This window comes from Cibotium barometz, chromosome 1, assembly GCF_041138505.1.
Source record: "Cibotium barometz isolate CiBa-2024 chromosome 1, ASM4113850v1, whole genome shotgun sequence".
NCBI classification, from domain to species: domain Eukaryota; kingdom Viridiplantae; phylum Streptophyta; class Polypodiopsida; order Cyatheales; family Cibotiaceae; genus Cibotium; species Cibotium barometz.
The window spans coordinates 4,989,837-5,016,201 of NC_141046.1; the positions used below are offsets into that span (position 1 = coordinate 4,989,837).

The window sequence follows — 26,365 nt, forward strand, 5'->3', positions numbered from 1 at the left end:
AAACTCTTATCTTCATGAAATATTAAAAAAACTATCACCTTGTCTTAAAATATTTTAAACCATTTTTTTGTCAGCACCTAACACAATAAAAGAATGTTTTCCATATTCCTGTGTTAGACGTGGAGCACTAAAAAATTCTTTCCACCACCCCTAGAACTAATGATTTTGAATGCTTGGAATAGATAGATACCCAATCTCCTAGTTATTCCCTCAACTTGGTTCCACTTTTAAAACTCGAAGCATCTTTGACGCCCAAAAGGGCACACCGTCCCTCATTTCTTCTTCCCTCCTTGATCCACAAAAGTGGTTAGCTCAGTCATCCACTTTCTGCTACTTCTTCTTTCTCTCATACGTCTGTTAATCTCTTATGGCAACCGAAAGTGGACTGAAACGAGCAAGGAGCAATATCTCATCTGTTGTGTTGTATAACATAAAAGACGAGAACGAAGAATGGATTCCCCAAGTATACAGGAGAAGTACTCTTGGGTCACTATGCAGCCAGGAAAACGTGGCCACTACTGAGTGAAGGGAAAGGCATCTGAAGACTTGGCCAAACATTGGAAAGGAAGGATCCTTGACTTCAAGATGGCACTAGGAGGAAAAAATGTCAAAGAAGTGTTGATCCAGCATGTATTCATGCAAAAAGAGATCAACGTGGGACCATTTGACCGACACCCTGGAGCGAGCGACCATTCGAAGGGTTAGTGTGCCCAAACAAGATGATGGTTATAGCTGTGGGTGGAGGGTTGCTCTCAATGCATTGTTGCTGCTCTACGGAGCATTTTTTAGCTCACTTCAGAGGATGTAAGCATTTTTCAGCTCCCATACGCATGTGTACTCTTGTTTATCTTCTTGTATATTGTCATGTTGATCTTATGCCTTGATGAACTGTGATGGCAGTTTCCATCCATGTCTCGTTACGTGGACCTAGACGTCCAAACGTTTAGGGAGGAAACGATTGCGAAAATGATCGAGGTTGCAGAAGCAATGCCTCCAGACAGCCCAATGGACTTTATCCCGCCCAATCCACGAGGGGGGATAGGCTCCCTTGAGCCTCTTAGATGGGCTCCGTACTTGGGAGAAGAGCCATGGCTCCATCCTGAAGCCCAAGCCTATGGGTTCCAGTGATATATAGTTTTTTCCTTATCGATGTGTTGTTGGATTGCTTCTTCCTACAAATGTACTCCACTTTGTAGTAACATGCTATTTGTAAATATGCAACTACACATGTACATTTATATTTTTTAACACATATTTAGTGTTAAAAAATACGCAACTACACATGCAACTACACATGTACATTTATATTTTTTAACACATATTTAGTGTTATTGGAGAGAGAACATCAATTGTAAATGCACTTTTAATTTGAAAATCAGAGGATCAAATTTGCTACTGTGTTTCTTCACTTCTTGTTTTCTTACTTTAGGCCTTTTTGTGTACATAAAAATTCAATTGGGGAATTTTTGCCTTCAATACAATGTTTTAAACAATAAAGCATTACAAAAGCAATGTTCTGAATAGATAAGTTGATTGCATATGAAAAATACATTGTCACCGTATACATATACATGGTCACATCATATATCTTCTAGTGCCTCCAATTCATGTGGGGCTGCAACATCCTTACAAATGATCTGATGCTCTCTTCTTCTACTTACCTTTCGACCATCGAGCTTGAAGCAAAATTGATCTGGAGGATTCTGAATAGCTACTTCTAATTCCTTCCTAACATATTCGAGAGTCCAATTCTCTTCCACTTCCAATGTCAATGATGGGTGACCCTGTCGAATCATAACTATATCTATCAAGCAAGAGTGGCAGACATCTCTTGTATCTTAGTCCATGCTTTCCGAGTTGTTGTTAATCCATCGCCAGCTTCTATAAGTAAATGACATGCACAGATGTTGCCTGGCAATATAGTATCTAATTCTAAAATATCATTAGGATAATTCCTCGAGTATAATCAAATAAGCTTTGTAATTGTTTCACAAAAAGACATTTGAATGTTATAACACTCACCGAAATGCAATGTCGGAGGTGTTCAATCGACATTCGATCAAATCATCTCCCTTTGATGATTTCACTCTCCAATCTTTGTCAAACAAATGATCAAGCCAGGCTTCATCTATATCTTTACACATAAAAGTTGTTCTAGTTTTTCTCAATTGTTTACAATTAGAAAATAAATCAACAAAGCATGCAATTGGAACAAACAAACTTAAGTGGACATTTCTTGCACCAATGCTAGGCTTCATAGCACATTTAATATCATTAAACATTTTGGTCCTGTATGACTCTATCACTTCTGTATCAAGCAATGGCCACTCAGGACTATCAAGTGTAGGCAAAGGAATACGTTCCAACTTTCCATGTCCACTCGATTGAGTGGGCAAGGTATAAAATGAGTCATAGAAATATGTTTTACTTCTTGCGAGATCACTCGGTGCGCACGACCTTCATATTGAAGTTCCCCCACCTCACCATATTGAAGTTCCCCCACCTCACCATGTACATTCAAGAATCCCGTCAAGCATTATGCAGGCTCCCACTCCTGGGGATTGGATGGGTACAAATCTGTGCAAGGCAGAAAAATGTATATCAATCACCTTATTTTTTGCAACATTGGAATACAAAACACAAGCACTTACAATGTGGTCTGTGTCTTGAAAGCCCTTGCTCAGGCTCTCATAAGCGGCCATTAGTTTCCTAACACCACTGCAAACAAAGACCAATCAATATCCTGATCAATCCGGACTTCTAACTTAAACAATAATATGTATCGTAATGATTTTAACTCACAGCAAAACATTGCCATGGACACCAGATGTCGAATTTGTAAGATAAATAACATTGTCTTGCACATCGACTAGAACAAGACTCCAATGGGCACTGCATCACATCCAAATAGATTCCTATTAGTTTCAAGCCAGATGAAAAACAAGTCCGAAATTTCAAAAACTTTCCCCCCCACTTTTTGGGAATGAAAAGTATAAAAAGGCATCTTTTAGAGAATCTTTTGACCACCTTTAATCACCCAACATTTTTGTATACATGGCATCACATGATTGGCCCTTTTCCTTAATAACTTTTTAATCACATGGCATCTTAAAGGGACCCTATAGACCTCAACCTTCCCCTAATGGATGCAGGCGCGGACCTCCATTTGACGGTGTAGTTTCCGGTCTCGACCATGCATGGGATGGAGAACAACTCGTCCACGCTTGAGAAGGAGCCCAATTTTTTATGAATGGTGATTGTTGGAGCATAGGAGAGATCAGGTAGTGCAGAGAATCCAGATTTCGAGTCTGGAGGAATTGATCCAGATCCGGATTTCAAATGGCTAGAAGTTTGAATTTCAAAGTTTCCCGCCAAAATTGAATTTAAAATTGAGTGGGCAAAACCATATCATGTCTGAAAGCACAATAATCCTCCTCGCATTATGGTGAATTAATGATACCAATGTGAGGTGGATTATCGTAAATCCTTTGCCCTTTGATCTTGCGTTATAGTGAATTGACCATAACGCGAGACCAAGGGCCAGTCAAAGCAAAACAATCCTCCTCGCATTATAGTGAATCGATTTACTACAACGGGAGGAGGATTATCATGAATCTCTTACCATTCCATCTTGCATTTTGGTGATTCGATTCACCATAACACATGGAGCCGTATTAAGATTCTAATGGCCCGTCGTCTGCTTTAAGGTGAATCAAATCACCATAAAGCAAGATTCAATGGCAGAGGGCAAACAGTCGAAGAATAAACAAAACAATCAAGGAATATACAAAAAACTCACAAAACAATCAAGTAATACACAAAAACTCACATTTCATGTGTAGGAATGGATGGAGACTGTCGTGTAGGAGGTGGAATATCGGTTCAGTAGTGTGGGGGTAGTCGGAAGTTGGAAGGAGGCAAACAGGAGGACGGACAAGGCGAAATCGATAAGAGAACGAAAAGGTGGCATGATTAACGACTTTGATTAGTCTTTATAGCGTGTACACGTGTTAGGTACATGGCGGACTGCCACGTGGCATTCATGGAATGGCGGGTGAAAAGGCGACGCTGACGTGTTGCATAGCATTAAAAACGGTTTTTAATTGCCTCTTTTGGATACCCATCCGGTCGTATTCTCATTTATCTCCCCACCAACAGCCTTCATCTCCATCAACGACTATCTCCTCCAACCTCCTTCATCAATCATCCTCCTTCATCATCCTATATCAAACGACAAAGACAAACCTCCAACCTCCTTCATCTCCATCAAAGATAACGACAACCTCCTTCATCTCCATCTCTTGCGACCAACGTCAATTCGTTTTCCTGGTATTTTTATCTCTTTTGTGCTTCCTTCTCCTTTTGTTATTTTGTTTTCCTTCTCCTTTTGTTATTTCGTTCTCTTGGTTTCATTCTTGCAGAACTCCTTGCTTTGTTTTTTCATGATAGAAACGTTATGGTGAATTGAAAACCTATGACTCCTCGCATTATGGTGAATTGACTCACCACAATGCGAGGAAGACTATTTTAATTCATTTGGCACCTCCTCTCTCAATATGGGTACATGAGAAGTATCTTTATTTGTAATTCACCAAAACGTGAGAGGCGGTGCCAAAGGATGCAAAAGTCCTCATGTAGCAGTGAATCGATTCACCATAACGCGAGCGAAGGTCCCATAGGAAGCACAATATGCCTCCTCGCATTATGGTGAATCGATTCACTATAACGCGAGAAGAGGTCCTTGACGAAGCTACAATTTTATTTGCGTTAGGAAAAATAGATTCACTACAACGCGAGGAGGAATACCTAGCTTCCTCTGGCATCTCCTCTCGCATTATGTTGAATCCATTCACCACACAGAGATTTGGTGTTTAAGACCGACTGTCTCTTGATTCATTTCTTGAACTAATAATTTCCATGTCTTATCTACACCCTTGAATTTATCCATGGCGCAAGTTCAAGTCGAGTTTGATGTGGATGAAGAGATTAAAGAAACACCTGCAACTCTGTTGTATGACTTCCTCTACAAATGTGGACGTCATGATTTGCACCCTTCGATTTCGTTGATGTTCAATTGCGATTTTTCTCTGGAAGGTACACTTTCTAGCCATCCCGAATACTTGAAGAGGCAAAGCAAGAGTTTGATGAGCTCACAAATGAACAGTGATGATTGATGGGAAAAACTACATTCATTTTAATCTCAAGGTGTTGCCCGGAGAAGAAGCAGAGGTTAAACAGGGATTGGCACAAGGTACCATGTGATAAGAAGAGAGCTTTTCCATACCCTTTTCACAAAAGAAAATGCCGCTTGATGGAATACTCTTATGCCTTCTTATGCTTCTTGCACATGAACGTGCAATTAACAGCAAATGAAGAATGTACAGAGCCGCATGCGACAAATGAAAGTGAAGACACGGTTTCTCGTCAGGCTAGTCCCACCGTTGAGGATGTTGCTGAAGAGGAGGACACTCCTCATGTGATTGAGGAGTTCAATGTTGAAGAAGAGAGGAAGCTCAGTGCGGCGGTTAATATTGAGGCACTGAGAGAACAAAACACTGACGTAGGCCAGCCTGTGATTGAATCATATGAGTTCTCTCCCATTCCAACGCCATTTCTCCCCTCCTACCAAGCAGCAGGAGATTCAGAGTATATATTGCTGACAGACATACAACATGTATTTAACTTAAGGGAGGAACATTGCGTAGCCTTCATAGCCCAAAATCTGGAGGTTGATGACAATTTTGTAGATGATGATGGGATAGATAAGTACTTACTAGTGGATAGCCATGTGAAAGACACCAAGTTCCTATCTGCTAGCAACACTAAAGATGATCTATGTTGATGCCCTTAAATATGAAGAAAAAGATGCCACAGAAAGAGCTACAAGAAGCAAGGGAAAGACTGAATATTACCAACATGGGAGAGTTTAGGGATGTGCCAAGTAAGATAGCGAAAACCGTTCCTAGTTCGAGCACTAATTTATGGCAAGACGCCTTGCTTGAAGCAGATGAGAACCAAGAGGTTATTTTCTTTTGTTGTGTTTTCGTACTTTTGTTGTGGATTTGGCTTTATCAACTTTGTCCTGGATTGTTTGGTGATGTTGTTTCTGGGCTAATGCTCCTTTATTTTTTCAGTTGTTGGAAATATATGAAGACACATTCCTCAAACGTGCTTCAGGCAAGCGTATGGCGGGATTGAGCCACGATTCGACACTAGGAACATATATACATCACCTAAAATTCCCTCAAATTGTAATATTTCACGCTAGCTTCTCCAAAGACAATGCAAGTTTTCCTCTGATGGCGATAAAGACTCTATCCAGGTATCTAGGTGGCTATCACTTAAGGCTGAATGCAAACAAGGCAATACTTCTGGAGCGGCAAGCAGTTGTTCGATTTTTGGGGGAGGGACCAGGAGTATATTCATTGAGATGTAAATATTATTTAACATATGCTGCTTACGGCTTGGCATGTGGAATCACAGATCCTAATCTGTTGAGTGATTGCGGGAAGAAGCATCTTCTTAGAACAGCAAGGCCAATGGTCCCTGTTGTGTCATTGATAGAGGAAGAAGAAGATGTTGTAGAAACTTCATCAATGTAATAAAGTAGGAACTTTATTCAATAGGGTTAATAATGGGACAAGTCCATGTATAAAAGAGGGGACTTGGACCATGGTTGTAACTTTTGATGATCATTTTTTAGAAATGGAAACTTATGTTTCTTGGAGCTCATGGCTTCTCTCTTGGCTTGTGGAAGGCGATTTCCATTCTCTTGGTGAGAGACTAAACACACTTAGGCATCATGTTTACATGGTGATTACTCATATTTTTCATGCATTACATCCCTTCATGGCAATGGTGAAAGGAATTGATTCCACATGAGCTTGGCCAATTCATAGATCACATTTTGGGAGATTTTCTTCATTATGTCTCATTTGGCATGCCATTGATGGAATAGCAAGCTTATGCAATGTTTTTGGAGTCCCTCATGCTCATCTTGATGCCATATGGACACTATGGATGCTATACATAGCCATGCCAATGCTATGTTTTACACATGGGCATAAGAGAGCATAAGTTTTGGAAGCATGCATTTGTCAATATGATGTGAAAGGGATTGTTGGAATGTAATTGCAAATGCCTTGATTGTGGTTAACAAATGCTTATGCAAATGCCATGGTGAGGGCATTGTGAATTGTTGGTTTGTGTTGGAGCTTTTGGATGATGGATTGAGGCATGAGTCCATGCTTTATTGATGAGTTCTAAATTGTAAAAGGGCATGAGTCATGCTCAATACTTGTAAGCCAACAAACTTGTTCTATCATTTGATATTATCCACATCATTTTGTACCTACACTCACCATTGCTACCACTTCAAGTTTTTATAGAATCTAGCAATGTGTGAGGGTACCTTGGCATTGGTTGGAGAGGCCAAGGGGAGAATGGCTTGAACTCTTTGTGCCGTGATTGCCATGGTAAAGCGGTACAAAGGGGGATTAGGTACACCGGTGTGAAGAAATGGCCTCAACCTTCACCTTGGAGGAAAACTCGGTGAAGGGGTGAGAAGAGCTTGGCCGGGAGATCGGCAAGCTTCAATGCGCATCCTCAACAATCCTCACCATCGACTTTGTGGATGCATTTGGGCAATGGGGCCCCTTTTCCGTCATATTGTGTGGATATTGCAAATGCTTTGATGGACAAAGAGTGCATATGATCTTTCATGACATTGTGGGATACAAAGAGTATTGCATTGTGATTTGAGAAGTTGCATTTTCATTTGAGATTTGGTTCCAATTACAAAGGAGACTCTGGCGGAATTTTTCCAACAAGGGAGCCAAACAAGCTTATTGATTGGAGATTTACCCCATGGATACACTTGAAGAGTTATTCACAACTACCAAGGGGAGAAACACCAATCATTTGTAGCCGGATTGAGCTTTGGGACCGAATTTTGGGAATTTCTGGGATTTTACAAAACCCTAATTCAATCCTAGGGTTTTTGGGATTAGGTCCGAGTGATTACACGACTCTATTGTACTCCTTGAGAGTTTTCAAATGAGCCATAGAACCCCTTAATCGGATATCACAATCTCGGTCAAAGTAGTCATGTTGACTTTCTGGTCAAAGTCAAACAGAATATACTTCCACTTTGACTGAATCAAAATGCTTTTAGGGGTAGGTTCTATCTTCCGTTAGCTTTCTATAGAGCCGTCAAAATCCTAATTCCGACATATATTTTGCGTTTTAGAGCCAAATTACTACTTTCAGCTGTCCCGCACAAACCCTAAAACAGAGAGTACTTGCCTACACCTAATTCTTACTGTGTTCATTTGGGAGGATAGTAGACACCATTACCTACCCATAGAACCTTCTTTTGTCCAATTCTGACATCATTTGGGCATTCTACCAACATCTTGCATTTCTTCACTATGCCGAAGGGAAGACCACGCAAGGGTGGGGATGTTGTGCAAGAAATGATCATTGGTGATGAGGACATGGAAGGTAATATGGATGCAAGGGATGCATTCATCAATGAAGACAATGGGGGCAATGTACATAATCAAATTTCTCAAGGGACACAAGCGGCGGTTAACCATGACACCCTCATGCAAATGCTTGTACAACGGTTGGAGACCTTAGACTCCAAGCTTGATTCTCATTTTGAAACATTATCCTCACAGATTGGTGTGATGGAGGACAAGTTTGGGAAGTCTCAAGCAGAAGAAAAGCATGGGAATTATGGTGACTATGAGCAAAGAAAAGGCAAGGGCATCTTGAATGAGGATTCCATGAAGGCCGTACAAGAGGATCCATTGGGAGCATCCACTCGGGGATTCATGGTGGATGCACGGAGACCTCTTGTCAAGGACATGTTTCCTCCTTCTTTTCATTCGGGTTTGTCTCACCTCAATGCATCAAAGGGTCCTACCTTTTCTAGGGCAATGCATTCAAGGGAAGAGGATGAGGTGTTTGTGAATGATGAGGAGATTGCACTCGATTGGAATCAAATGTCCTTTGCCCAAAGACAAAGGGATGCTCACGAGAAGTGGATGGAATTGTCGAATATCATCAAGAGGGATTACAAAGACTTTGCACAATTTATGGAGTCATACTCGAAGATGCAAAGATTCAAGCCCTCTACCCAACATGATAACCCATCCCACATATCTTCCAAGGATGTCAAAGACAAAATCTCACTATCAAAGTTCAAAGGTGACGGGTCATCTCCGCAAGAGTTGGAGGAGTGGGCTACCAAGCTTGACACCTATTTCCAACTTTACCCAAAAAGTGAGCGTGATATGGTACAATTTTCCTCCTTACATCTTGAAGATTATGCTCATCAATGGTGGAGGCACTTGGTCAAACAAGGGAACACGCCATCAACTTGGGAAGGATTGAAGCGGGAGATGAACTTGGCCTTCATTTCACCCTTAGTGCTCGACCGATACCATGAAGAATGGTATGAGCTTTCTCAAAAGGGGATGATGGTGAGAGGTTACATCAAGAGATTTTTGAAGCTTTCAATGTACGTGGAAGGCTTGAGTGAAGACATGAAGATGAAAAAGTTTGTGCATGGGCTTGAACACTTCATCAAGGCGGATGTGTCGGCTCAAAGGCCTAGCTCTCTCAAAGAAGCTATGAGGTTAGCCGAACTCTATGAGCCAAAGTACAAGAGGTCTCAGCCCATGACCTTCACCAAAGACACACTCAAACGAACCACTACTTCTTACAATTTTGGGAAAGGTCCTACCTCTACATTACCATCCTCTAATCCAAGAACTCCTACATCATTTGGGGGTGGACAGCCAAAGAATGGGATACATCAATTTGATGCCAAAAAGAGTAGTGACTTCATGAAGAAGAAGCCCTTTCAACCCTTCAAGAAGACTCAAAGAATGGATGATCCAAAGATTGAGGAGTTGAGAAGCAAAGGGCTATGTTTCAAGTGCAAAGAGAGGTGGTCACCCGGGCATGTGTGCAAATCAAAGAAGATTGTGGCCACTATGATCCTCATGGATGAGGAAGAGAACAAGGATGACTCTCATGACATTGAGGAATGGGAGGATTGCAATGAAGAAGCACATGAGGAGTCACTTGAAGACCATTCTTTCATCACGGAGGATGGTGAGTTTCCGTTTGATCCGGGAGGTGGAGTTAAGGAAAGCCTTGTGGACGGAGACATGCCTATCAATGCAGAAATTTCAGCTTGCATATGCTCTATCTCACAAGAGTTGTTGGCGGGTTGCAAGAACCCAAGCACACTAAGGTTGGTGGGGACCATCAATGGGAGGGTTGCACATATTCTTGTGGATTCCGGGAGCACTCATAGCTTCATCAACTCTAAATCCATCAACTCTCTCAAACTCAACACAAAGAAGACACCTACAACGTTCCAAGTGGCAAATGGGGAAAGTGAGAAGACTAGCTTGGTTTGCCCTTCTACAAAAGTGGTTTTATCCTCTTCATACACTTGGGAAGGTGATTTGGTGGTTTTGGATATGGGTCCCATCGACATTATCATGGGGTGTGATTGGTTGGCTTCACTTGGTGACATTCACATGAACCTTCAACAAGGTTTCATGAGCTTTCTACATCATGGGCAACAAGTGGTACTTGCTGCAAATGCACCTAAGAAGCTCTCTTTGATCACTCCAAGGCGACTCAAGAAAGAGATTAAGGCTTTTGGCACTATCTATGTGTTACATGTTACCCAAGAGGGGATGGAAGGCAGTGGACAGCACATAGATGAGGAAATGGCAACTCTTCTTAAGGAGTATGAAGATATTTTGCAAGTGCCAAAGAGTCTACCACCTAAGAGGTTTATGGGATCTTTGCCTCAAGAGATGGAAGAGCTTCCACCCATGAATGAAGAAGGTGAGATCATTTATGAGCCGGAGAGGGTTATTGGCAAGAGGACAAGAGAGTTGAGGAATCAGAATATTGATGAATACCTTGTCAAATGGAAGCAATTACCCATGGATGAGGCTACTTGGCAATCATTGGAGTATGTCCAACAACATGGCTTACTTGTGGATGACTTTCCGTGACCAAGTGGTATGGTTTACTTGAGCAAATTGGGTAATATGAGGAGAAGTATACATGCTGTAATTTCTGGACAGCTTTGGGAAGGTCTACTATTGGGCCTATTTTTCTACTCCAACAAGCTTCATGGTGTATCCTAATGAAAGATTATGATGTGGGCTACATATGGCTGAGTGTACATATCATTTTCAGCCCAATATATGGAGTCTAAATGAAGGATTTTCAAGGGTCTTCATCGACTAGAAGGGCTGTCATAACAGTCCCACTCATACACTTTGGGCTTGAAGCTTTGTGGACTTGTATACATCCGGATTTTCATTGTATATGTGCTTTGGATGTACTTGAGAACTCTTAACCACTTCCCATTGATTACATTAGAGTCTCATACTTTGAGATTGTACATGTTATTGATATTGAGGACAAAATCTTTGGGAAGGAATGGTTTGTAATAAAGTAGGAACTTTATTCAATAGGGTTAATAATGGGACAAGTCCATGTATAAAAGAGGGGACTTGGACCATGGTTGTAACTTTTGATGATCATTTTTTAGAAATGGAAACTTATGTTTCTTGGAGCTCATGGCTTCTCTCTTGGCTTGTGGAAGGCTATTTCCATTCTCTTGGTGAGAGACTAAACACACTTAGGCATCATGTTTACATGGTGATTACTCATATTTTTCATGCATTACATCCCTTCATTCCAATCAAAAAGGGCTCGGCTGGGGGATGTCTCTGTTCCACAACAATAGATTTAGATTGTTCCAGTTGTTAAGAAGTTTCTTCAAATTTCTCGATACTCTTCTTGCTTACCATTAAAAACTATGAAATGTATATATATTGAAAACATTTGTATGGGACATAGGTGAAAGCTCTTGTTCTTTTAAAATCTTTTGAAGTTACATCATTGTTTTATAATATGTATTTCAATGATCAATTTTCTTCCACACTCTATCATGTCTTTGTCATTGTCTTAGCCATTCAACATGATTCTGCCTCCCCTGTGAGGAGACATATATTGATCGTCTCCGTTCAGCCTGCATCTCTCTTATTGCACATGACACAACTGATTTAGACCGACGATTGATCTTCACACGAGCCCTCACTTGAATCCGCCTATACCACCACTGACATAGTTGCTTCATGGGATTACTTTTCTTCACTCCTCCTTCATGTTGAGTGGCCCTTTGATAGGCACAACGTGCTTGCCAATGAGATCTTTCCATGCCTTGGGTAGACCAAATCCCAAGGCTTCCACACTCTTCCGCAAAAAAGGGTCCATGTGCATGCAAAATGTGCTACAAATGCTCAACAACAACAAGACATTTAGTATCGTACAATATATTTTGAACAACAATAAAAACTCAAAGCTGTAGGTATTCAAGTAATAACCATGTATTGTGTCAAGTTTGTCGCACCCCATGCCTTTTCATAGCTAGTGTAGAACTCTGTCACAACTACCTCAAATTTCTCAACATCCCCATCTTCAAACCTAGCTTTTTGCAACAAAGGTGCTAGGCGATCAAGTGCCAACCACGCTTTGGCCTTTGCCACCCTTGCTTGTCCTGAAGAGCCTCGATCAGGTACAGCTACATGAAGCTTTCTCCACACCTCAAAATCTGTACCCAGGTAATCTCTCTGGGTATGATTAGATAAGAACTTTCTGGCTTTTGCACCTCCAAAACATGGTTTGCTAGGAACATTTCCTGTCTTCCCTGATCTTTTCAAGTCCTTCTCAATCTTCACTTGACCACAATGTAAACCTGCATCTGAAAGCACTTGCTCTATTTTTTTAATAGTTCTTTCACTCTCTAATGTTGGTTTCATAATCCATGCAAATTCGATGTACATGTAGACTAGTTTCTCAATTAGTCTAACCAGCGCATGCAAAACACAAATATGAACTCTGATCAAAGGGATAGCAAGAATTGGATCCCAATTAGGATCCACTCCTGGAGCATCACGATTTGGGGCTTGACGCCTATTACTGTTTGCATTTAGGCATTTCCATTCTCTCTCTTTTCCTCCTTTGGAGACACCTCGTTCGGCCATGCAATACAGGCAACAAGGATACTTGGCCATTGCTCCTTGGGAAATACCAAACATGCATTTCAAGGTTTTAAGATCTGCAGCCATAGGTGCCATTCAACCTCATAGTCACCATATCCTTCTACATAAAGCTTTTCGCCATTCGACTGCTGCTGGGACAGTGGAAGGAAGCTCAGTCTAGTTAAAGTACCACTTTAGAATTTCATGGGTCTCTGTTGGAACCTATTAAGAAGAGGCCAGTTAAATTGTCTACAACATGTAATGGATAGCAACATAGTATACTTTTTTAAAAAATGGATAGCACCTCACCTCAAATGCAGCCAGCCACCAAATCTCATTTTCGGATTGTACACTAAAGTGCCTCTCATCAGCATTACTGATACTTGCATCCAAAGCTCTATTCATTAAAGTCAAGTTAACCCTTTCCAGCTTTTGTCCTTTGATCACCTCACTCTCATCAAGTTTTAAAATAAATTTTAGCCTTCCATTGCACTCATGAACACTGATGTCATAAAATTTCACCATAGCCATTTGTAATTTCCGAACATCCATAATGAAATTGTTGAACTCTGTAAGCTCTATGATTTTCTGTTCCCCGCTCTTTTTAGTCACTGTCAATGTACTAGATACGCGACAAGGCTCTCTAACAAGTTCGACCATTCCCAAGTTGAGAATATTTCGAGCTTTGTTCACGTGAAATGGTTTTGGAATGGGAATTACTGTTTTTTTCCCAAGCTTAGAATTAAAACCTTCTTTAACTTTATTAAACAACATCCTGTAAGACTTTGTGCTTATGCCAGCCATGTCACATATACCTTGTGCATCTGCAGGAGTGAATGCTTCACTCACCTTCTGTAAGGATTGCTTTGCTATGTCTAATCGAAGTCTTGCAAACTTAGGATGATGTATTGCTGACTCCACGATGTCTTTTGTCAAAACTTTGCCAAATATATCAGAACCTTGCTCTTTTGGACCCACAACATCTGTGACCATCCTGAAGCAACAACGATAGCTATGACAGTCTATCATTCATCTAACTATACCACCCCCACACCCAATCCCCCATCTCCAAAAAAGGAACTAAAGATGAAAATGAAAAGTGAGTGCTCAAAGAAATTATAGATCCCATAATACCTACAAGCTTTTACAGGACGCTTTCATTGGCCACCTCCAACATTGAGTTCTTCCAATGGTTTGAACTGTCTCTTGCGTAATCGAGCACCCAATGGCGTGTCTTTCAAATATTGTAATTTTTTGTTGAACTTTACAAGTTGTTTTCTAAGGTGTGCATTCTCACTCTCCAAAGTGAAATTATTGATTTCTCGAACTGCCAAAATTTCATTCTTCTCTTTAATAGTGGCCTGTATCTTACGAATAGTCTGCTTGCACATGATCAATCTCTTTTTGTAACCCAGAACAAACTTTTGCTTTGTCCTCATATGAAGCTTGCAAAGCTGTTATGATTGATGCCAAGTAAAAATTCACACCTTCAAGCATTTTTATTCTGGCATCTCTATCACTCAAATGTCTTTCAAAGTTACATTGAATGATACTTTGACATTGGCCAAACAATATTTTACAATATCCAAGCAATCCATTTTCACCCTCACACAAAAACTTGAAGAAACGTGTCAACCCAAAGAATGATGAAGATTGAGAGGAGGTTGGATCTGGTGGGTAAATACTACCATCCAACCATAGGTCCATATTTTTCTTTCCTTCATTTCGAACCTCAATAATGTGGGCTTTGCATGCTGGCCTAGACCAAGTTCTCTTACAGCAGGGAGCATAATCGGCTTCTACTTGGAAGTGGATGTCCACCTTTTTCTTCTTTTGTTTCACAAGTTCCATTGCATTGTTTTGTGCTTTAACAATACCAAAAAGCATCATGAACTCACACTTTAACCAAAAGAAACCAAAGATATTACACTTATCTTCCGTGAAGAAGATTGCATTGTTCTGTGCTTTAACAATACCAAAAAGCATCATGAACTCACACTTTAACCAAAAGAAACCAAAGATATTACACTTATCTCCCGTGAAGAAGATTGCTTCATTAAAACCAAAAGACAACATCACTAAATAATACCTCCTTGTCCATCAAACAAACTTGTTGGTATCCTGGATGCACCAAAATGTACACAATACTTGTAAGCAAAACCCTCACTTGAAAAAGGTAAGAAATGGGACTGTTATTCATGCACAAGCAGGTATGGCGCATGAAGAACAAATTCTTTTCCATCCTTTTTCAAAACTTGCCGCCTCAGTCTCTCCTCAAACCTTGATGTATGATGAATCAATGTTCCATTGCCACGAACTTGGAGGTAGGCAGGCACTCATGAGATGGAGAGGAAGATTGTGGCGTGAGAAAGACGCGGGAGGCTATGAGCTTCCAAAATGGAAGGAATGTGAATGAGAAGAAGAGAAAATCAAAAACTTCCCGCTCAAAACAATTCGGATTTGGAGTGGTTGTGGTTGTGGTTGTGGAGTCGGAAAGACAATGAGGGAGACAATGCAAGATGATGGGTTGCAGGGACAAAGTTTGGTTCAAGTTTGGTAAGCAAAGTTGGCTTGGTTCCATTCAAAAGTGTAATGAAGAAAGAGAGTGGTGACTTTTTTCAATAAAATGAGGCACCATAGTGGGAATAAAAAACTATACTTAAGAGGCATTGTTTTGAATTAAAAAACACCCCACATGTCAGTTAATGGAACAAAGAACTCAAAAATGACACACCTATCCTCCAATATTATATGTGGGTTTATTGGCTTGCTTTGTCCACATCACCATCCCAAGGGATCTGTTACAAGGCCCCTTTTTTAGTCCAAATTTTTCCTAATGTGAGCAGCTATTTGTGATGCAGCACATGCTCAGTTCCATAACAGGGATGTGTCACGATCTCAAGATACATGGTATGTGGATTTTGGTGTCTCTAACCACATGACCAGTTAGGCTGAGTGATTTAGAGACATGCACAAAATGAAAAAACTAGGCTATGTAGAAACATGTGATGATATTGTGTATCCCATTGCGCATGTTGGTAAAGTGTCATTGTCTATGCAAGATGGCAAAATGAAGTACTTGGCAGATGTCCTTCATGTTCCTAATACTACAAAGAACCTAGTTTCTATTGGACAGATGGTTGAGCAAGGTCTGCAAGTGAGGTTTAATCCTCAAGGATGTTTTGTGGAAGACTTCAAAAATCAGTGTCGCTTGGTTGTAAAGGATAACAGAAATGACAGGATGTTTACTTTAGATATGAACATGTCTGAAGTAAAAGCAGCCATGTTTTCGCATGGAACAGGTATCATTTTGCAAATATTGACATATATCACAAGCGCATTGGTCATGTGAATGTACAACAACTGAAGTCTATGCAGGCCCAAAATATTGTTGCAGGTTTGCCAAAGTTTAAGGTTGATGGTATGCACAAAGTATGTGAAGCATGCTAGCTTTAGTAAGTAGGCCAAATATGCTTTCTCACATGAAAAACATGTTAGTGCAAGGGCATTAGATGTCATACATTCAGATGTATGGGGACCAACCAGGACTGTAAAAATTGTAAGTTTCAGGTACTACGTTACATTCATTGATGGCCACACTAGGAAAGTGTGGGTTTACTTTATGAAGGACAAAAGTGAGGTGTTTGCTCACTTTCATAGATTTAAAGCCTTGGTCGAGAAGGAAAAAGGCATGCAAATAAAATACGTGAGATCAGATGGTGGGGGAGAATATTTCTCCAATGAGTTCAGCGATTTCCTGAGGAAGCAGGGAATCAAGAGATAGTTTACATGCATGTACACTCCGCAACAGAATGGTGTTGCAAAAAGAAAAAATAGGCACATTGCAGAAGTGGCACGTGCCTTGATGGGCTGAAAAGAATATGCCACATTATGTTTGGGCAGAAGCAGTAGCAACTGTTATGTACATTATGAATAGGACACCCATTACAGTTGTTCATGGTATGACGCCTGAACATAAGTTTATAAGCATAAGACTAAATTTGTCTCACTTGAAAGTTTTTGGGTGCATTACATATGTGCAAGTTCCTGATGAAGTGAGAACAAAGTTGGATCCAAAGGCAGAGAAATGCATCTTTATTGGTTACACTATGAAGCAAAAAGGTTATAGATGTTATAACCCTACCACTCATGAGATGGAAGTAAGTAGAGATGTTGTTTTTGACGAGATGAGTAGCTGGTATGCACAACAGTGAAGGCAACGAAAGATGCAGATGTAGGAAGTGCTGATCTTGCACTACATGTAGAGAAGCAATCACAGGTGCTTAGTGGACCTGGAGAGTCCTCTAGCAGTGGATTCAATGTTAGCCCATGGTAGCAAGTCATCATCTTCCACCAATACATTAATAGACACAAGGGATTCAACAATGCCCTTGATCTTTAAATCATATTCATTGATTGACATGCTTTTCTTTTCCACAGTATGTAGCTCTTGCTTTAGCTACAGTTTCCTTGTCTTTGTGTTGGTCTGGAACATCTGCACACCAGATTCTCCCACGCAATTGCTGGAGTGTTGGCATCCTATATGTGTCCTATCATCGTGTTTGTGACACTAATTTAAAGCTAATACATAACTTTCCTTGCACCCTGGTTCCAATCCTTGAATGTCTTTATGTTTACTGGAGTGGCATTCTCTTAAGAGGCAACTCAAGAGGCTCCTCATTGTCTCCTTTAACATAGTCCCAAAATTCTTTACCCATAAGGAAATTGGTCATTCTGTACTCCCAGGCATGGAAGTTGTTCTTGTCTAGCTTCTTATTGACAATCTAATTGATTTTGTCACCAGACATGTTTTCCTTCAACAATCAAAAAACTGCAACAGACAATTTCTGTATGCAACCTGTAACATAGCAATATCTTCTGTGACTACTGCAAACGGTACTTCAGTACAGCCTATAGGTTACCCCATCTGACCAAAGTACATGTACATACACCCAATGTTAACAATACATGTGCAAACACTGTCTGCACTCCCAAAACGCACTGCTGCACTGCAATAACCAATTTTGACTAGAGACAATTCTCAACCAGAACTTCCCGAAGTTGTCAAAAATACCTTATAGTAATAGAACAGAGACCGAGACGTGACCGAAACGCGATTATGGCCGAAAAACTTGAGTAAATACAAAGTATTGTGTACCACATAGGAACCTCCAAGCCTATGAAGACAGCTCCTTAATCGGAGATGTGTAGCTCCCGGAGCTACTGAGGAGGGATGTTGTACCTAAACCAAGAAGGGAAAGAGATGGTGATGCTCTTACTCGTGTATCGCTTCCTTGATTGCTTGTTCTTGCCTCCTCAACTCTCACACGAACCGGAGCTCTGATACCATAAAGAGAATGTGGGGGGGAGAGAGATAGCTTGAGTTCCTTGCAATTAAGTTAAGAAACATGGACCAAGGCTAGGCTTAACCTAAGGTGGATTAAAGAAAATGCTAAGCATGATTAAGATAACATGAGAAAGAGTAAAAAATAACTAAAAGGAGATGAACAAAAAATGCAACCAAATGGACTTCGTGATATTGCGATGAGTTGATTGTGTTTACATTGTTTGAAATCTATTCACCTTGCCATCTAGCAGGCCCAGCTTTGATGCCATGTTGAGAAACATGGACGAAGGCTAGGCTTAAGCTAAGGTGAATTAAAGCAAATGCTAAACATGATTAAGATAACATGAGCAAGAGTAAAGAATAACTAAAAAGAGATGAGCAAAAAAATGCAACCAAATGGACTTGATATTGCTTGAGATGAGTTGATTGTGTTTACATTGCTTGAAGGTGCCCCTTTTATATGAGGTGGCTACTAAGTTGCTTGAGAGCTCATGTGGGATAAATTAGCTTTGATGATGTGGCAACTTGCTAGATGGCCGTGCGACGTGTACCTTACTCATTCCCAATCTCTTCCTTGTGCTCTTTAGCACCACATTTAACTAAAAGATAAGAGTACATACATAAAGGAAAAGCACTCTCCTACAACAACATTCAAAGTGATCGCTATATAAGCTGGCGCTATAACTATGCCATAACTTTAGTATTCCAAAATGGAACCGACTATATGAGCTGGCGCTATAACTATGCCATAACTTAAGTACTCCAAAGTGGCTGTCACACAGCCTGTCATCCACGGCGGCATATTGACCATAATCTCACCAACCATGCCAGTGGCATAAATGCAAAAGCTGTCACCCAGGCGAGTCATCAATGTCTGTGTAGCACTAGTTGAGCTAGATATCTCAACATCAAGTGGGGTGGAAAGAGTTGGGACAGATAAGGGAGGAGTTTGGGATACATCAGAGGGACTTTCAACTGACAAGACAAGCCTTGGAGAAGGTGGGGAAGAGCTGGTTCTCTATAGCTTCCAATGAGGCATGTTAGTTGAAGAATTGGACTTAGATTGATAGGGCGAGGGTGACCACCAAATGTTTATATGAGGATGAGTAAGAAATAAATAAAACACTTCCATCTCACACGGGAATCAAAATTCTAAGGTGTTTCTCTTATCCATGGTGGGACACGTATCCAATTTTTTAAAGAACGAATTGAACAAGCCACCAAAACCTTTCTTTGTTTGGTATTAATTAATTAACCACCCCATTATCTACGGCCGAATACTGTGCGACATAGTTGTGTGGAAAGGTATTTTGCATGCATTCCACACAACGCGTACCTATTCACAAATAATATAGCCAAATACTGTGAGTCTTGAGACATGGGACATCGATGGCCGTCTTACGGCGCCATCTTCGCTAAGCGGGGCCATAGCCATTCACGATCCTCTCAGGAGACTGTGTAGCAACCCCATACCAACCAGAGTTATCGAGAGTCGAGCCCCCTCGTGTTGGTGTTCCCCTGCAACACCCATTTAACTCTTCCTTGAAGGGCGGGCTTGTACACTGCCTTCGTATACTACCCGGATGCCCCAAAAAAAAAAAAAACAAAACAAAACAAAACAAAACAAAAAACAAACACACACACACACACACGAGGGCAATCGAAATCTTAAAGGTATTCTTGAAATTTATCAAATGAGGTAGAACTTGATCTAATTGCTAGAACAAATCAATAGGAAGATGATGACATGTGTCACATAGATTGGGCCTCGGGGGAACCTACTGCATACGTTTGCACTATGCCGTGCTATCAATGACGTGATGCCCTATGCCATGCATTTTACGGCTGTTTTTAAGTTATAATTTTTCCTGTCTTACTAAAAGATACCTGATGACTAGGGTCATGCAGCTTCTCGTGGATGTTAAGCGAAGTTACTGTTAGAGCAGATCTCTGCTGTTGCCTGGAGTCTTGATGAGTTCAAGGATCTGAACCACCTCTGCCATGGAGGGCCTATTGGAGGGCACTTGCGAGGTACAAATCAAACCAAGTTTAATGACAGGGAGAACTTCTTCGTCCAAATAATCACGCAGATTCGCCTCCACACAAATCATCGGTTTCCCTTCATCTAGCAGAGATCTCACATAATCGCAAAGAACCACAACATCATCCTCTATGTACTCCACCGGCCTTCTGCCTGTGACAAGCTCGAGCAGCATTACCCCGTACCCATAGACATCACATTTCTCACTGATCTTCGAGCTCTGACAGGCGAACTCTGGTGCCATGTACCCTAATGCACTCTGAAACTTGCTGCTCATCAGGTGCCTGTTCGGCATAGGAAGCAGCTTGGCCAGGCCGTAATCGGCAATCTTCGGGTTGCAGTTCTCATCTAGCAACACATTGCTGGATTTCATGTTGAAATGTATCACTTGAGGATGGCATGCATGATGGAGATGCGCCAAACCCCTGGCGGTGCCCAATGCAATCTTGAATCTGGGCGGCCAACCAAAGGCTACATCTGCATGAGATTTTTCATGCAGCCGGCTGTATAGATTCCCACTGGGAATGAAGTCATAAATGAGTAGTTGCAGCTGAGGGGTCCAATAGTAGCCCTGCAAAGCCAACAAGTTCCTATGCTTGATTTGTCCAAGGAATTGAATCTCCTTCTCAAAGTCATCTTGAGATTTCACCAAGCTTGACACCATCAGTTTCTTTATGGCAACCGTCCTACCATCAGCCAGGACAGCTTTATATACGGTTCCGAATCCTCCCCTACCCAGCTCAGTATTCTTGTTGAGCAAAGCATGTGCACTGGTCACCCACTCCTCTGAACTTGGATCTGAGTTCTTTGAGAACATCACAAGCTTCCCAATGGGCACATCCGAGGTCAGAGATTGCGAAAAGTTATCCAGCATGTAAGAAGTTGACCTTGAGAGTGATCGGGCATACACATTCAAGATGAAGACTATAACCACACTTGCTGATATGACAGCTGCTGCAGATATTGCCAGAATGGCTGAGGCACTTAACACAATGCGCCTGTGTCTGCTTGCTGTCCCCAGGGGGTTTGGCTCGATTGGGTTTTCATCACTAGAATTTGGATTGAGCACTATGGGTTTGGGCATGACACTAGGGCAGGTGACATTCACATTGGCACCACAAAGATCAGTGTTACCGACAAATGCAGACTTGTTGAACTTCTCAAAGTTACCATAGTCTGGAACCGGTCCCTGGAGCTGGTTGTAAGATATATTGAGTACTGCAAGCCTTTGTAGTTGCGCCAGCTCTGGTGGTATGGTACCAGACATGCTGTTGTAAGAGAGATCTAGGACCTCAAGGTTAGTCAAGTTGCCAAGCTCCGGGGGAATGCTTCCATACAAATTGTTTTGAGAAAAGTTTCTGCAATCAAAGCCGAGTTCAAGTTAACCAAAATAACCTCTATTGCAGAATCCTAGCATAAACCAACTGAGCCTTTGAGGACTACCTATGCATGGCATGCATGTGGGATGCAGTTCAACACAATCACACACACTGTCAAAGCAACAACAATACAAACATTAACATAACATTGCACACACCTCCCCCACCCATGTACTAGGGTTTGGACAAGGAAATCCCCTGCCCATAAGAACGGGTTCATGAGATTTTCCTCTTTAACTGACAGGCATTGTGTCTGTAAACCCCCCTACCCCCCTTACTACACTGTTAAAGCATATTTTGACAACACTAGAAACATGATATAGCATCACTACATTGTTAAAGAGTACAGGTGACCAGGGAAATAAGCAGGAGTCAAGCCGACTTACATGTCTGTTAGAGAAGAACAGTTGCCTACTTCAGGAGGAATTGAACCATTAAGCTTGTTTCCATCCAGCAACAGAACAGAAAGCTCACTAGCATCTCCAACGCTTGCAGGAATGTTCCCAACCAGCTCATTGTGGCTCAAGTCAATCACTAGAATGGCACTACCTTCGTGAAATGCTGAAATGTTTCCGGAGAAGAAGTTGTATGATACGTTTAAATACTCCATCTTGACACATGAGGCAAGCTGTGGCATAGCTCCCTGTAGCTGGTTCTGTGACAAATCCAGGATCTGGAGGGACCCACATTGGCTGTAAAACCCATTGGGAATCTGACCTGTCAGCTGATTGTTTGACAACCTCATAGAGAGTAGGCCAGGAGTGAGTGCATCAGGGACCGCACCACTGAAGCTGTTTGAGCTCAGATCCAGGCTTTTCAGCTGAATACATCCTGATAAACTGTTAGGGATCTCTCCTGATAACTTGTTGTGGGACAAGTCGGCCACCTGAAGTGCCTTCAAGAGGCCTAAGGTGGAAGGCGTTTTCCCGTAGAGGAAATTATAGGCCAAATTCAGCAGCTTCAAAGAGGTCAAGCGTCCAAGCCAAGAAGGGATGCTGCCAGAGATGAAGTTGTTAGCTAGGTTGAGACTAGAGAGAGACTTCAACCTCTGCATTGAGTCAGGGAGCCCACTTGAGATGAAATTATTGCTCAGATCCAGGTACTGTAGCATGACGCAGCTGCCGATTTGCCAGGAAATTGGCCCTGAGAATTTATTGCTCTGCAATCTCACATCCACTAAGTATGGCACAAATGTGGGCAGTGCACCAGAGATCAAATTGTATGATAAATCTAACACTGAGAGCCCTGTGAGTGCTTCCATACTCACAGCCATTGCATTGTTAAGGTAGTTAGAGGATAGATTAAGGACCTTGAGACTTGAGCAAGAGCCAAGGGAGTCTGGTATTGGCCCATCCAGAGAGTTTCCTGCTAGAGATAGATAGTGAAGAGCCTTACAATCGGCGAAAAGCTCTGCAGGGATGGCCCCTGACAGAGCATTACTTGAAAAATCTAGAGATTTAAGAGAGGTTAAGTTGCCAAAGGCAGGATTAATGGGCCCTGAGAGTATATTATGACTAAGATCTACTTTTTTGAGCTGTTTAAGCTGAGCTAGCTCGGAATGTATGGTGCCTGAAATGTTGTTGTTTGCAAGAGATAGTGTTTGCAAGTACTCAAGCTTACCTAGACCTCTGCCAATATGCCCAGAGAGTGATAGTTCATGTAGTTGAACTGTAATGACCCTGCCATTCTCTGCATCGCATGCTATGCCTGTCCAATTGCAAGGGTTGCTGTCATCTTCACTCCACGACCGCAATGCATCCGATTGATCTATCAAATCGGCCTTAAATACTATGAGGCCCAGCACATCATCATTCAGCTGGAAGGAATTTGAGCTGCAGAGCCCAAAAAAGATGAAGATTAGAGTGACATACACATGGGTGCAACATCTGAGACCCATCTTGACTCCCCTTTCCCCTCCAAAACAGTTAAATAGCTATGTTTTTCATGCCCTTCTGGTCCGCATTTCTCTGTATCAGCTTCATTTCACTCAGATTCTTCCCATCTTCATGTGCTTTTGAAGTTCTGCTCATAAAATTCAACCTGCATTTGTGGACTCGAACCACCCAGTAGGTTTTCATGAGCAATTTGGCTGCCCACTAGGTTTTTAATAAACAATTTGAGGTGCAGCGACCATAAAGAGCTGAAGCAGAGCATGCAACACGAGCCACTTTGTAGAAATGGCTAAACAAAGTAATGTATACGAAGAACCGTGGATGCGCACCGACGGCGGGCGAAAAAGAAACACAGATGGAAGCTTGAGCAACAGGGGGTTGGCAAAGCTGTTGAAACATACACACACACACACAACACACAGAGTACACTGAAGATGGTCAGGAACTAAGAAACTCTACGCAGCGACAGAATGAAGCTGTAATCGCACTGAGTATCTGTACACAGGAGAGAACTAGAGACAGCTCAACTCATCATGAATCACCCTAAAACAAACTCCTTGCTCCTTGTGGGAGAGATTTGCTTGCAAGCAAAGGCAAGGCAAGCAAGTGCAGGGGCGTTATGCCATGGTGGACTGTGATTTGAGAGTTTGCTTTGCATGTGTACAGGGCTGTATGCCAGCATGGACTGACTCTGCTGCCAGCAGGCTAAGGCTTGCTTGCCCTCAAGCAACTTGCTTGCAGGGGGGTGTGATAAAGCGTACGCCCTGCAGTTGCACCCGTGATCATGGTTTGAAATATACGACCAAAATGGATGATTAATTTGGGCCAATGACAAGGCGCCACATTGGTCAAAAAAGGTACAGCTCAGCTGATTATGTGCTTGCATGGCAATCAGTTACGGCTCATCGCAAGAAAGCAGCACTTTTACAGGGTGGTTGCTGTCCCGCTTTCGCACTCGTAACACAGTCTGATTTCTGAGTCTACAAAGTAAAAAGACTAAAAGGAGGGCGGTACTTTTTGTCTTATAACCTTTGTAGTGGGAACCTCCCGTTTCAAAATCCTTGCCTTGTGCTAGGTAATATTCTGGTCTAGAGGCTAGCTTTGTTAAAAAAGTGAAAAAGACGCGGACGCTAAAGAATAGAGCTAAGTGGGGCGACATTTTGATATTTAAAGTGAAGTGTGTCCTTAATATATCTAAGAGGAGGTGGATGTCATTTTGATATTTTACCTGAAGTGTGTCCTTGTAGGTAGAAAACTTAGCTACAAAGATGTGTTTTCTCTTCTCTTCTCTATCTCTATATTATCTCAAGGAAGAGTTTCACAAAGCTGCCATGTGGCAATAATTTGGAGGTTCGGGAAGGGGAGGAGGAGGTTTGGGTAGAATTTGATTTTGGAAGCCTCAAAAGACGTGCGAAGCACGGGCTCCCAACTAGTCACGTGACTAGTTGGGAACCCGCGCTTTGCACGTCTTTGAGGCTCCCAACTAGTCACGTGACTAGCCGGGAACCCGTGCTTCGCACGTCTTTGAGGCTCCCAACTAGTCACATGACTAGTTGTTGGGAGCCCGTGCTTCGCACGTCTTTTGAGGCTTCCAAAATCAAATTCTACCCAAACCTCTTCAAACCTCCTCCTCCCCTTCCCGAACCTCCAAATTATTGCCACGTGGCAGCTTTGTGAAACTCTTCCTTAAGAGAATATAGAGACAACTAGTCACTTTAAAGATAAACTAGTTGGGAATTCGTGCTTCTTACGTCTTTTGAGGCTTACAAAATCAAATTCTACCCAAACCTCTTCAAACCTCCTCCTCCCCTTCCCGAACCTCCAAATTATTGCCACGTGGCAGCTTTGTGAAACTCTTACTTAAGATAATATAGAGAAGAGTTGTTGATGTTGCATATAACTAATTACTTGTGTGTGCTATTAATTAATGGATTGCTAAGGCAACCCATTTGTTAATAGGTATGTCCATGCTCCTCTCTCTCTCTCTCTCTCTCTCTCTCTCTCTCTCTCTATATATATATATATATATATATATATACTCTCTCTCTCTCTCTCTCTCTCTCTCTCTCTCTCTCTCTCTCTCTCTCTCTCTCTCTATATATATATATATATATATATATATATATATATATACACATGAGGTTGGGGGTTTTTCTAGAGGAGGAGATGAGATGTAACTACGGGAGGGACGAGCCACGGGACTAAATGACACATTATGAATCAGGAGAGGGATCTAAGGCTGAAAAAAAGACGTCGACCGAAAAATGTTTCCCTAGTTCACTTTCTTGCCAGAAAAAGTCTCCCTAGTTCACCCCTAGTTTACCTCGCGAGTTCACCCCCCCGCAGTTCACTCGGAGTTCACTTGGGAATCCAACGGTGTTGATCAAATCCCGATCGCAATGCCTCTTTCCAACCATAGATCCCTCCTAATTCATGATGTGTCACTTGGTCATGATGAGGAGCAGCGAGGGGTAGGCAAAGGATGGATGGGGAGGAGGAGGATTGTTTAAAAATTGTGCCGTTGTAGTTATACATTGTCGAGATATCGAGCTCAACCACCCGCCTATGTGATAGCTTCCGCACTTATGCCATTGTCACAGTTGGTGAGATTATGGTTG

The 26,365-nt window shown here is 41.8% G+C and overlaps 1 protein-coding gene across 1 annotated transcript; it reads right to left on the reverse strand.

Moving 5' to 3' along the window:
* Positions 1-20,097: 20,097 nt before the first annotated feature.
* LOC147641538 (uncharacterized) lies at positions 20,098-24,513 on the reverse strand. The gene is made up of 2 exons (XM_086787386.1): positions 22,242-24,513; positions 20,098-21,834 (listed from the first exon to the last, which is right to left on the reverse strand). The coding sequence occupies exons 1-2, from the start codon at positions 23,750-23,752 to the stop codon at positions 20,373-20,375; spliced, it is 2,973 nt and encodes a 990-aa protein (XP_086643512.1). The 5' UTR covers positions 23,753-24,513; the 3' UTR covers positions 20,098-20,372.
* Positions 24,514-26,365: the final 1,852 nt, after the last annotated feature.